The sequence below is a fragment of the Onychostoma macrolepis genome, chromosome 09 (genome assembly GCF_012432095.1).
Source record: "Onychostoma macrolepis isolate SWU-2019 chromosome 09, ASM1243209v1, whole genome shotgun sequence".
NCBI lineage: Eukaryota > Metazoa > Chordata > Actinopteri > Cypriniformes > Cyprinidae > Onychostoma > Onychostoma macrolepis.
In genome coordinates, this window is record NC_081163.1 from 28,600,357 (window position 1) to 28,614,205 (window position 13,849).

Genomic DNA, 13,849 nt, shown 5'->3' on the forward strand with positions numbered 1-13,849 from the left:
GTTCCAAATCCAAATGGTGTTTTGTTCTTAACAAAAGGAGAAATTGAATGAACCTTTATGATGTAGCTCTGTCATATGAAAACAGTTAAAGACCAACTGAGACTGGTCACTCTCCATAGACATAATGGTTTTTATGCATGGGGACCTCAATTTAGGTCCCCACCGTGACACGAGTCCCCATGAGTCTGTGCATTCAGGTTTAAGTCCCCGCAAGGACATACAGGTACATCTCAATAAATTAGAATGTTGTGGAAGAGTTAATTTATTTCAGTAATTCAACTCAAATTGTGAAACTCGTGTATTAAATAAATTCAATGCACACAGACTGAAGTAGTTTAAGTCTTTGGTTCTTTTAATTGTGATGATTTTGGCTCAAATTTAACAAAAACCCACCAATTCACTAACTCAACAAATTAGAATATGGTGACATGCCAATCAGCTAATCAACTCAAAACACCTGCAAAGGTTTCCCGAGCCTTCAAAATGGTCTCTCAGTTTGGTTCACTAGGCTACACAATCATGGGGAAGACTGCTGATCTGACAGTTGTCCAGAAGACAATCATTGACACCCTTCACAAGGAGGGTAAGCCACAAACATTCATTGCCAAAGAAGCTGGCTGTTCACAGAGTGCTGTATCCAAGCATGTTAACAGAAAGTTGAGTGGAAGGAAAAAGTGTGGAAGCGCCAAGAGATGCCGCAGCATTATGAGGATTGTCAAGCAAAATCAATTCAAGAATTTGGGTGAACTTCACAAGGAATGGACTGAGGCTGGGGTCAAGGCATCAAGAGCCACCACACACAGACGTGTCAAGGAATTTGGCTACAGTTGTCATATGCCTATTGTTAAGCCACTCCTGAACCACAGACAACGTCAGAGGCGTTGGGCTTTACCTGTTACCTGGGCTAAGGAGAAGAAGAACTGGACTGTTGCCCAGTGGTCCAAAGTCCTCTTTTTCAGACGAGAGCAAGTTTTGTATTTCATTTGGAAACCAAGGTCCTAGAGTCTGGAGGAAGGGTGGAGAAGTTCATAGCCCAAGTTGCTTGAAGTCCAGTGTTAAAGGGGTGGTTGACTGCAATTTCACTTTTTTAACGTTAGTTAGTGAGTAATGTTGCTGTTTGAGCATAAACAATATCTTGCAAGTATCAAGTTGCAGCGCTGAAAGTTCAATGCAAACAGAGATATCATATTTTAAAATTCTGGAAGATTAATGCCTACAAAAACGGCTGGGAAGGAACTACAACGAACTACTTCCCGGGTCTGATACGTCACGGACCCAGATAAACCCCGCCCTCGGGAACATGTAAGGAAGGGGGCGAGGGCATGCTGTGCTGCTTTAGAGAAGAGGAAAAGAAAACTAGGGGTGCATGTAAAAATCTATTCATATATGAATCGCGATTCTGTCTTCTAACGATTCTAATGGATTCACAAGTTTCAAAATCAATGTTCTAAAACAGCCGTTCTTAATACTGTTCCTCGCGTCGCCCTGCTCTGCATCTCTCTCTCTCATTCAGATAAGCTCCAACAAACTGTTCCAATTATACATTTTCACATAGCAATGAGAAATGTTATACATGTTATACAATGTTATACGTGTGCCGTTGCGGTACTGTATTAAAGCTTTAATCAGAATAAAACCGTATATTGAAAGCTAACATAAGCAGTAGCATAATAACAGCGTATCTAAAAGTATGAGACAACAAACAACCAAACATACCATTAAGAGCCGTGCTTGCACAGGTTCTGCGCGATCCTCTTCACTAATATCCTCTGCGTCTCAATCGGGCTCAAATTGATAAGCAATATAGATGACGCCATTGTTTACAATACAACCGGAGCACATGCCGCTGAGATGAGGGGCGGGACATTTAGACACACGCTCGGCAGTTTAGTGAATCACAACACAATGAGCCAGCTAACCAATCAGAGCCCATTACGTATTTCCGAAGGAGGGGCTTCATAAAAACAAGAAATAATCGAGGCGTTTGTCAGAGAAGGGGCAGAGCGGTGTGGAATAAAGGTAAATTATATGAAAAATAATGTGTTTTTAAAAAAACGAAGCATGAACATGTTAGACTGCACCCCATAAACACAATCAAGCCTAGAAAAAAAACAACAGTAAACCACCCCCTTTAAGTTTCGACAGTCTGTGATGATTTGGGGTGCAATGTCATCTGCTGGTGTTGGTCCACTGTGTTTTTTTGAAAACCAAAGTCACTGCACCCGTTTACCAAGAAATTTTGGAGCACTTCATGCTTTCTTTCTGCTGACCAGCTTTTTAAAGATGCTGATTTCATTTTCCAGCAGGATTTGGCACCTGCCCACACTGCCAAAAGCACCAAAAGTTGGTTAAATGACATGGTGTTGGTGTGCTTGACTGGCCAGCAAACTCACCAGACCTGAACCCCATAGAGAATCTATGGGGTATTGTCAAGAGGAAAATGAGAAACAAGAGACCAAAAAATGCAGATGAGCTGAAGGCCACTGTCAAAGAAACCTGGGCTTCCATACCACCTCAGCAATGCCACAAACTGATCACCTCCATGCCACGCCGAATTGAGGCAGTAATTAAAGCAAAAGGAGCCCCTACCAAGTATTGAGTACATATACAGTAAATGAACATACTTTCCAGAAGGCCAACAATTCACTAAAAATGTTTTTTTTTTATTGGTTTTTTTATTGGAAGTATTCTAATTTGTTGAGATAATGAATTGGTGGGTTTTTGTTAAATTTGAGCCAAAATCATCACAATTAAAAGAACCAAAGACTTAAACTACTTCAGTCTGTGTGCATTGAATTTATTTAATACACAAGTTTCACAATTTGAGTTGAATTACTGAAATAAATGAACTTTTCCACGACATTCTAATTTATTGAGATGCACCTGTACACACACACATATACTGTGTGTGTATACACATGCATATATATATATATATATATATAGTAAACCATATAGTACAGTCTGTACTTCAGAGAACACTTTCAGGCCTGAACTATGAAAAGCTGTTTAGAAAAGCTAAAAAGCACAATGTGTTGAACATATGGGATCACGGTCTTGCATGTACCTCAGACAGAGATGTCATAAGGACCGTTAAAGAGACCGTTCACCCTCAAAAAAAAAAAAAAAAAAAAAAAAATTAAATAAACATGCACACACAGACAACCTCATTCACAATCTGACTCCACTGAAGCACTCTTACCACACACAGATGGCTACTAAGCCAAAGACAGCAGAGCAGTGTGAAACTCAGTCTGTTTGGAAGGGAGAGGTGACACCGGGGCTTTTGAACCATGTGCGGCTGCCAGAATGAGGCGTTTCACACTCATCCTGGGTCATTAACTAAAACAACCTCAACACCAAAGTTCAAGCTCACATTCCAGCGGTCAGAGAAGATCCAATGCAGAACATTTTTGAATGACGACAAATGAATCGTATTTTGAATAAAGTAGGACTATTCTAGTCAAAACTAATCTAAGTAAATTACTATATTAATGATATATTCACAATGTTGCTTAAATTTTGTATCCTTGCAAATTTAAAATTCACAATACAGAAAAATCATAACCCAACCCAAATCTGAAGTGAATTAACATTTACATTTATGCATTTAGCAAACGCTTTTATCAAAAGCAACTTACATTGCATTCAAGTTACAGTTTTACATTTTATCAGCTCTTCTAGTGATTCTTGTTGGCTCATGGTTTCTTAACTGCTTAATCTCAAATGGTTACCTTTAGATTTCCTGTATACAATCCAACAGCATAGGAAAGTTATAGGCCTCAAATTTAAACACACACACAGAGAGAGAGAGAGATACACATTCATGATTGGCAGCAAAAAGTAACTCAAGTAAAGAAATTAACTTACTTTCACAGTATAAAATCTGATTATAAATTAGCGTCATACCGGAGCAGTATTAAAGACTATGGTCAGAGAAAGCTGTTGATGTATCGTCTGAGTGAGCACAGTCTGTGTGCGGAGACGGGCCGACACAAGCAGAGCTGGAGAGCCAGAGAGCTCCGACTGTGTTCTCACTGCACTGAGGGATTCGTAGAGGACGAGCTGCACTTACTCACGGAGTGCAGCAAAAATAAACACATTAGAGATGCCCATTTCAAACAAATAGCTCTAGTTTCACCTGAATTTAAGCATACAAGCAACTTAGACAAACTCTGTTATATTCTGGGAGAAAAGGAAAATTGTATTCACCTGGCAGCGCAATATGTGTCCTCCTGCCATCAAATGAGGGACAAAGGGTGATCCCTCCTTTCCATTTATAACTGCTCTCTGTATTCATTTAATAATTTATTTATTTTTATTTTATTTATTTAATTTTTATTTATTTATTTATTACCTACATGTATAATATGGATATGTATATTTGTTTCCCTTAGATTTTATTTATCTGTATAATATATGTATTGCTTTGGCAACATTGTGATGTTACACAGTCATGCCAATAAAGCTGAATTGAATTGAGAAAGAGAGAGAGAGAGAGAGTTTTGTCACTCTCCATAGGCATAATGGTTTTTATACGGTGCAAACCGTATTTTCTATCGCCCTACACCAACCCTACACCTAAACCTACCACAAATTAATTAAACTAATATCTTACCATTCCAAGTTCTGCTCCATTCTTCTCTCTGAGCTGACAGATTGTCCTGATAACAGACCTCTTGTGAGGGCACATAGCTCTCGTTAGGATATAGTTGCAACCAGTTTGTCACCTCCGGTGAGTGTCTTTAAACACACCACCATTTGCAGTGATTAATGATCATGGTGGTCTCAGCCACTTTATTGTCTCCATGGCTTTGACCACCTGTCAGTTGCAACAAACTCTTAAATGTTAAGAAAACTCAGTTATAACACCTTTACAATAGATTGTTTAACTTAAGAGGTTTATTGCATCTGGACACAGGCCTCTTAAAAGCAGGTGGGCATATGAGCTCCCAATGCCTCGGGCACATCTCCACTCATAGACTCTTTCTGTCTTTAATGGAAACCAAAACACTCTGTAGTATTACAGGAGTCAAAAACAGCAAAAATAATGTAGTCTTAATGAAGGGGAGCCATTGCATGGCTCCGTCGAGGTGGTGAATAATTCATGGATAGCTTGAAAATCAGTCAAGTCAGAAACGGATAAGTGCTTAGCAGAATAAGGGGACTTTGGCTACTTTAATTACTGCTCTACTTAAAGCACCCATCTTAACACCATAAAAATGCCAAACAGACTGACACAATCAGTTTTTATGCATCTGTAGGCTTGGACCACTGAATGGAACCAGCAAACAGATTCATACTCTGTGCAAGTCTTGTTTAAGCTTGGTGACATTAGTGGAGAGAGAAAGTACACACTTAACATTGAATATCATATCTTTGGTGCCTAAGCAATTGGTTTTTTTTTTTTTTTTTAGACCTCAATGTGAACTAGTGCATTAGCTACAAGGGATGTCTTGATCTTGTGTTTCTTTCATTTCATTAGGTTCCTCAGCTGACAGAATGACCCTTCAAGCTGCCAATTCTGCACTTGCCCTTGCAAAAGGCCATTCCTCTTTGAACTCTATGACAGTAAGTGATAACTGTTAGTGCAATTGGCTCGTTTGTGCAGGTTTAAATGAAGAATTTACTTAACCCTGTAGATGAGAAGAACAATCATATCACACGTGGCCTCAATGTAGAGCAGGTCTTCAAAACTGCCATTATAAACCCCAAAGTTGACGAGCATCTGTTAAATTTGATAAAGGTTGCGTGACCTCGCCATGGATAGGAAAAGATGATTAGGAAAGGACAACTTTCAAACCTGTCATAGTCTCATCTTACAAAAGATCTACCACACAAAAGCCTAAACAGATGGCCTGAATTGGAGATTAAGATCAAATTATGGAGTCTTTTACAAAGACCTCACTTAAAGATGAACCTCACAGTCTTCAAGGAGGACCTAATTAAAAGAGACCTTAATCCAAGCCTCTCGTCAAAGATGAGAATAAGTCTTACGCCTAAACATACACTACGCAAGGGTGTCTAGTCCTGCTTTTGGAGGGGCAATGGCCTATTAAATTTAGCTGCCTGTAAGTTTCTAGAGCTGCATCTCAAATTACCCATTTACCCTCATTTACTATTCCCTGCATTACTCTACTAATATTGTGCACTAAATGAAACCAGTAAGCGAATTGAGTCCACAGAAGTGCTGCGAAACACCACTATCTAGATGTGGAAATTCATTCAGTGCAGCAATCAGAGTATATCGGTATTCTAGTGGCTAGCCATTAAGTGTACATCGGTTACACACTATTGACGCACATTATGGGATTGAATGAGCTCCCTCGATAATGTCCACTACAGTATCGGACACGACTACAAATGGATGTCACCAAAAATAGTGCATTATATAAATGTATAGGGGATGATTTCATACACAGCCTAGTATTCCAGAAGACTATGATTAGTTGCATCTGGCATATTTTATTAGGATTAGAGTAAAACTGTGCAAGACGTTTGCCCACCAGGAACAGGATTGGACACCCCTTGACATGCTTCAACTCATTTTTGAACGCTGCTGTGTTCCGAAATACATTTGTATGAAGTTTATGATGCAACCAAGTAGGGCTGGGCGATATGAGCAAAAATTCATATCTCGGCATTTTTTGATGTGCGGTATACAGTATATCTTGGTATTTTGTATTTGGATTAAACAAATAAAGTGAAATGTAAGCATGTAGGCATATATTATGTGCAAAAAGGGTTAAAATCACATTACATTCTAACATTGCAATCTAAAAACAAAAATAATGCTTTTAAACCAGAAGTTAAATTTACTATACTAAAAAATGAAAATAATAAAAAGCACAGATTAATTGAGTAAAAAGGCTATTTTGATTACCCCGTTACACTTTACAGTTAGTGCTATCATACAAATACACTTACTTGTAGGTTTAAAATTATACGCGTCACATTTATTGTCCAACTACAAATATTTCAGCAAAATGTATATTTTAGAGTTATTGCGCTCCCATTTCATTGAGCTCTGTTTGGTGCGCATGCGTGCGGCGGCGCTCGTTCTAAATGAAGTCTGTGAAGTTTATCAGAGAATTGCAAAGCAAAAGCTCATGCACATCTGACAGAAAAATGGAAATATTTCCATAACTATAAACCATAGGCTACTATATCTTACAAGGTTTTTTTTTAAAGCCCTTCATATAAAGTTTGTCACATGTTTAGAACAAATTGTATTATGCACTTTCTCCGCAGCAGTTCAGTCTGTGTCCTCCCTAGATATTTTTTTCAGATGTGCTTGTATCAAACTATTGTATATCGATATTAACGGTATTGCTTCATACCGTATCGCTTATAAAGAATATTGATATACCACCCAGCCCTACAACCAAGGACGCATTGCATTCCAAGCATTGTTGCAAAAGGGTAATCTTCAGTTTTCCATCTAAATGTAAAATTGAGCACTCATGAGGAAAGATGGCTGATTTCAAATTGCATTGGAGGTCCTGCATCAGGTGAGTGACTGTAATTGAGATCAATGAGAACGCTAATACATAGCTTTCTTCAAGTATTAACTTTATATACCTTTAAGCCACAAGTCTGCTTATATGAGACAAGGCTCTTTCAATATTTCTTAAAATGATAAAGCAAGCACAGACTTGACTAAAACTTACCCAAAAGCTTCACAGCAGTTTGAGCACAGATGCCTTGGGCCATTTTGCTGCTGACTGCTGTGTTTACTGTGGTGACGAGGTGATGATCATAAATACTATTCAACAGTTTGTGCTGTTAACAGGACCAGTTACGGCCCATTGTCCCAGGACGCCAAAATGTACGAGCCCCAGAGGCCAGTACACCCAGAGCCATCTAAGAGGTCTGTTTCTCAGGCATGACAAGAAAAGCAGCTGCCCTGGAATGAGCTCAGAGCCTGGCTTCAGATCAGAGGAGCATCGACCTTGACATCACTGTAACAGTGCTTAGACTAAAACATATGAATATGGAAGGGTCCAAGACTGAAGGAGAACTTGCATACCAGAGCAAATATTCACTTAAAGCAGATCAAATGAACAGGATAGGCCCTATAAGCAAAGGAGAAATCAATTTAGAGACATGAGGAGAACAAACTATGAACCCACAGGCGAAAGTATCAATAGGATCCTTTGGGGGGAAAAATACAGCTGTACACAGCAGTTTATTTAAACTTCTCCTTTTCCAGGGGAGAGTGTGTAGAATGAATGGGAAAAGTTATTGGTATAGCCATCCCATTCTCAATGGCTCTTTTTTTAGAGCTGGGTTTTAAGAGTTAGATCAGGCCATGGTGTTTTTTTGTTTTGTTTTTTTTCCAGAGGGTAAGTGTGCGTCTGCCGATCAAACAAAGCAGACTGCTTTGTTTTGATTTGGCAGTCTGGTCAGGCGGCTGGCAGCCCTCTAAAGAGACAGATGGTCATTAGCTGGAGCAGGACAGTGAGCCACCCCTCCCCCGAAAGGGCTGGACATCACGTGTCAGGGGTCGAGTGGATAGAGCACACCGTGTTTATGCACACCTACTCTGCAAACATGACACCACTGGGGGACCTTCACATTATTATTGATTAAAAAAGCTGCAAGGCTTTTCCAACCCTTTGCATGCATGTGTGCAACAACCAGGAAGCCTAGGAATAAACTAGACAGTGACTTTGTTGTATAGTTCTTTCAAACAAGCTTTTTAAACTCACATGTGTGGACTGAGCTCATAGAAGTTCCTGTTGCGATACTCCTCCACCTTTTCTGCTGTGTAGATGGGCAGGGACTTGTAGGGGTTCATTGAGATCACCACACTGCCAATGTATGTCTGTGGAGGAGAGTGAAAGACGCAATAAGCCACCAATCAAACAACAGCAACAACAAATAAATAAAAATAAAACATACAAAGAGATTTGTGAAAACACATGAGATATGAAGAGACAACATAACCAGTCATACGATGGAAATCAAATCTATAAATACAGAAATATTATTAATCTCCATCGCTCAAAATTTAAAGGAATATTAGCTGTTAGTATATCACTGTTCTACTAACATGTTTGACAAAATAACCAAAGCATTTCAACAAAAACCTTTATTTTGTGGAAAACACAGTGATCAAAATTAGAGCCAAAATTAGTAACTACTGTCGAAAGACAATTACAACTAAAATTTTAGAGGGTTACAGCTGCCAAAAATTAGTAGGACGTGTAGAGGCTCTAGCTTTAAATGACTTCACACATTTCTGCAGCCACAGGACATCACTAGTCTCTCAGTCTGGTGTGATCTTGGTTCACTCACTTCCATAGAGATTTTCAGTTGGGTTTAGATCAGGACTAAAGGATTCAGCCTAAAGGAGCTTCTTTACCTGTTTTGCAGTGTGACAAGGGCATTGTCTTGCATGAAAATTGGGAGATTCTTGCAGGGAAGGAACTGCATGTTGCTAAAGGGGGTTCTGATAAAAATTTGCATTCACATCTCTGCCATTTAGCTGTATAAGTGCCCCAAATTCTGCTGTAGAAAACACCCCCCAAACCATGGCACATCCTCCTCCACCTTTCACTGACTTCTTTATGCACTTGGGCTTCAGTCTTTTCCCAGTTTGATGCTGAGCAATGTTTCCCGTCTGACCCAAATAAATTAAACTTGCTCTCATCACTAAAGTGAACTTTGGACCAGTTCTCCTCTCTCCACACAACCTGCTCCTCAGCAAAGGTGAACCTAGCCTTTTGATTATTTTTGCTGATGAGAGGTTTTGTCGCTGCAGAGTGCACTTTCAATCTGACTTCTCTTAAACGTGCCGAGACAGACCCTGTTCAGCGCTGAACTGATAAGCAATTCCATCTGCAGTGTTGAACCAATTCCCCATTAAGAGTCTCCTCATTATCCTCTCTTCTCGTGCAATTGTCTTACATGGATGACCAGCGTTTTGGGGGGACTGGAATAATTTAGTGTCATTGTAAAACTGCAATATTCTAGAAATCACAGATTTGGAATGGCCAGCTTCTCTTGCAATGGCTGAAAGGGTCATCCCTTTGGCCTTTATCTGGACCACCTCCTGTAAAAGGGTTTCAGTCACCAACCATCTTGCAATTCCAGTGAAAATTAGAGGAATGTTGCGATTTAAATAGGTTTTGTCATATAATTAAGAAAATTATCCCCGGGTGCCAGATCAACACTAATAACTTTGAGGTATCTGTGAGTAACATTTTGATCAGAGTTACAGTATTTTTCAAATATCTCATTTAAGTTTTTTTTATACTGTGCTTCAATACATTTAATTTATGAAATATGCTTAAAAACTGCCCTTCTGCTTTAGGATAACTTCAAATAGGACTAAGCAATGACCTTGAAATTTAGGAAATTGTAGGTTGTTCTCTAATTTTGATCTGAAATGTTTATTCAGTTTACAGCAGTGGTTCCCAATTCTGGTCCTTGAGAAACCCAAAACTGCACATTTTAGATGTCTTCCTAAACACACACCTGATTCAACTCATCAGCTTACTAATAAAGACTCCAAGACCTCAGATGTGTGTCAGATAAGGGAAACATCAAAAACAAGCTGTGTTGGGGGTTCTCCAGGACCAGGATTGTGCACCTCTAGTCTACAGTATTGGTAACACTGAGCATACCAACTAATTTTGGTACCTAAGTGTTGTCACCGCAGACTGTATATGCATCATCAAGCCAGTCATAATGAAAATAATGGTGAATTCCTATCATGCAAATGATGGTAATTGTGAAATTTCACTTGTACTGGTATCGTGACATCCCTAAAGGACACTGCACTGTATTCATACTCCCCTGCTGTGAGGCCCAGACATCAAGCACAATCTCTGCCTCATTCAGTTGTAGGAACAGTGGCGGCAGCAGTGTAGGGGAGTTGCGCTACAATATGCCTCCGTCTGCACGATCCAGATGGGAATTCCTGGGTATTGTTCAGACAGGCAGGGGGCCCGCAAGCATCCGAACAAGAGAACACAAACAAAAATGTTCGGAATCCCAGAAAGCATCAACAACACAGGGTGGTCAAAAGTGGCCAGCGATGGCAACGGTGTCTAAAGTAGTCCATTTCAGATGACTCAAACAAACATCCTGACTAATTTATTCCAGCGTCTCTTGCTTTTCAAATCTTTCTTTCATTCTTTCTGCCACCAATTTTCAACCTATGACGTTAAAAGCAAATCTATGTCAATGTCTCTAGGACTTCAGAACAATGATTAATTCTTGCAGCCGTCTTCTACCTTTCATTACGCTGAGTGTTGCATAAGGCTTGCAGCTGGAGGATCAGGCCTCTCCCATGGTAACACAGCCCACAACCTATTGTCAAGTGTTCACAGGAGGCATAATGAATCCCTTAGATGTAGAGAACAAATGTAAATGAAGAGATGAAGTGAAAATTACAGAAAAAAGAAATCTCAATAAAATCAGACGTCACCCAAGTCAAATGTTTGGAGTTTGATCACATTTGCAACAAATTAATTTATCTTAAAAGCTTTTTGAACCAGTGGCTTAATTGTTCTTTCCCACAAACATAATAGAATTGGTATTTCTTCATTCTATTAGGAATATATTAGAATCCTCCCAATCCCAGATGGATTTAAATAGCCTACTGTTCACAATGGTGACATCTGGGGCACTAGAGATGTGACGGCTATGGGTGCATTAGAGCAGGACTAGGCCTGTGTAAATAATTCAATTGGCCCTTAAAATGCATCTAAATGTGACCTGGGGAACATACATTTTGGAAGAACGGGCAACTGTGGATCAATAAAGAGCATCACTAAAAGAGTGAGTTACACAATCACATATGTTCCTTACTACTAAATGTGCATACACACACGCGCGCGCGCGCGCGCGTAACCTAGGGCTGGGTATCGAATTCGATACTTTTTAGGCACCGACCGAATTGCCTCGAGTATCGAAAAACGTCTTGTCGTTCGGTACCAAATTTCGATACCCAAGGGGTTAATCTCATCAACGTCAGTGAGGCAATGTGTTCGACTAGAAGCGACGCGGCGCAGATTGACCAGTGTTTGACATCCGCGAGAGCGATTCGTGCAGTTTCCTTTACTACACACAGACTGAAGCGCTGCGTGACGCTCGCGTGATTTCAGCGTCTGCCATCTCACTAAATGAGGACATAAACACATGAACAACATCTCCAGGACTGCTCTGAGAGTCACTTCATGAGCATTTTACCGTTTGATTTGAGTCAAACTAGCGTCATATCATATACACACAGAACTGTAAGGTATTCACGGCAACCCGTCATAATAAAAGTTCGGTTTAACTTGGAAGACACTGCGGCAGAACATTACTATTGTTCAGCAGAATGTACATACTGTTACTACTAGCCTACTATTAAAACTTAATTTTTTTTAGTAATGATGTTTTAACAGTAAACCCCCTTTGTTTGCCAAAATGAATAAATAAACTTTGATTTTCAATCATTTAAAGATAAATAAAATTCATGTGTTATACCTTCATTTGAAAACCAGATACAGAACACAGAATTTCTGAGGAAAAATAAAACATTTCATAAGGCTATTTTAAGAATAAATTTGAATAAACCAAGTTGTTTTTATGCATTCAAATAATTAGACATACTACACCAGAATTTAATAAAAATAAAACCTATGGTGAAAGAAAATAAAACTCACTTATGAAAGTGGATAAAGATTTTCAATTTCTTGAAGTTTTTAACAATCTAGAATAAATGAATAGAAATTATGATTATCTCTGAGCTATGTGTTTTAAATTGAACACGCACTAGTGTAAATGTAGCCTAACAGATGTGTAAACTGAAAACTATTTGAACTTTATTAAAATCATTTGCACTGATTTATTGTGTTGGATATATTTTGTTCCTTTGTGCAGTGGCTCAGGAGATGAGGCTTTGAGTCTGTATAAATGTCAACAAGCTGAAAAAATAGTTTTTTTTGAGAATGTAATCTTGTTAAAACTGATTTCATAAAATTGGTATCGAAAAAAGTATCGTTCAGGAACCAGTATCGAACTCAAGGTATCGGTATCGAACATTTTTTAATGACACCCAGCCCTAATGTAAACATATTTGTTCTTTGTTCTTGCAGCCAATAATACTGAGCAAAGTTTAAAGATAGTGATAAATACAAGGACCTTTGTTTCGTAATTCTACAGCTCTTATTGCCTGCTGTATCTGAAAATGGAACCCATTATAACTGTTTTTGAAAGGGTATTGATTAGATAAGGCAGATAATTCTCTGTGATATTCATTGTAAAGTTGGTAAGAGATATGATGGACTGTGATGTAAGCTTCTTGGCATTTAAATAGATGATACTGAGGGTGGAGATGTTCCTAGAATTAGCGCTGTCAAACGATTAATCCAATCGCATCCAAAATAAAAGTTTTGGTTTACATACATATATATATATATATATATATGTGTGTGTGTGTGTGTGTGTGTGTGTGTGTGTGTATATTTATTATGTATATATAAATACACACACATACAGTATATGTTTTGAAAATATGTATGTTTATACCTTTATATATTCATATTCTTATTTTATATTAGATATAAATATTTCATATATAAACAATTTTTCTTAAATATATACACATGCATGTGTTTGTATTTACATATACACATAATAAATATACACAGTATACACATATATTATGTAAACAAATTTTTATTTTGGATGAGATTAAATTCGCAATTAATCGTTTCAAAGCACTACCTAGAATATTCTCCATTAAGCCCTTTTAAAATATAAGCTTAAAGGGATAATTCAGCAGTATTTTCCCCACCTTCATGTCATTCCAAACTTATTTTGTTCTATTGAACACAAAAGGAGAGGTCAA

At 38.5% G+C, this 13,849-nt stretch overlaps 1 protein-coding gene across 6 annotated transcripts in view; it reads right to left on the minus strand.

Annotated features, from left to right (window-relative positions):
• Positions 1–13,849, minus strand: part of myo1b (myosin IB) — an 85,552-nt gene that overhangs the window by 58,997 nt on the left and 12,706 nt on the right. For all 6 annotated transcript variants that reach the window (XM_058786640.1, XM_058786641.1, XM_058786642.1 and 3 more), the window contains exon 3: positions 8,712–8,827. In XM_058786640.1, the coding sequence (XP_058642623.1) occupies positions 8,712–8,827 (116 nt within the window). The remainder of the gene's footprint in view (positions 1–8,711; positions 8,828–13,849) is intronic.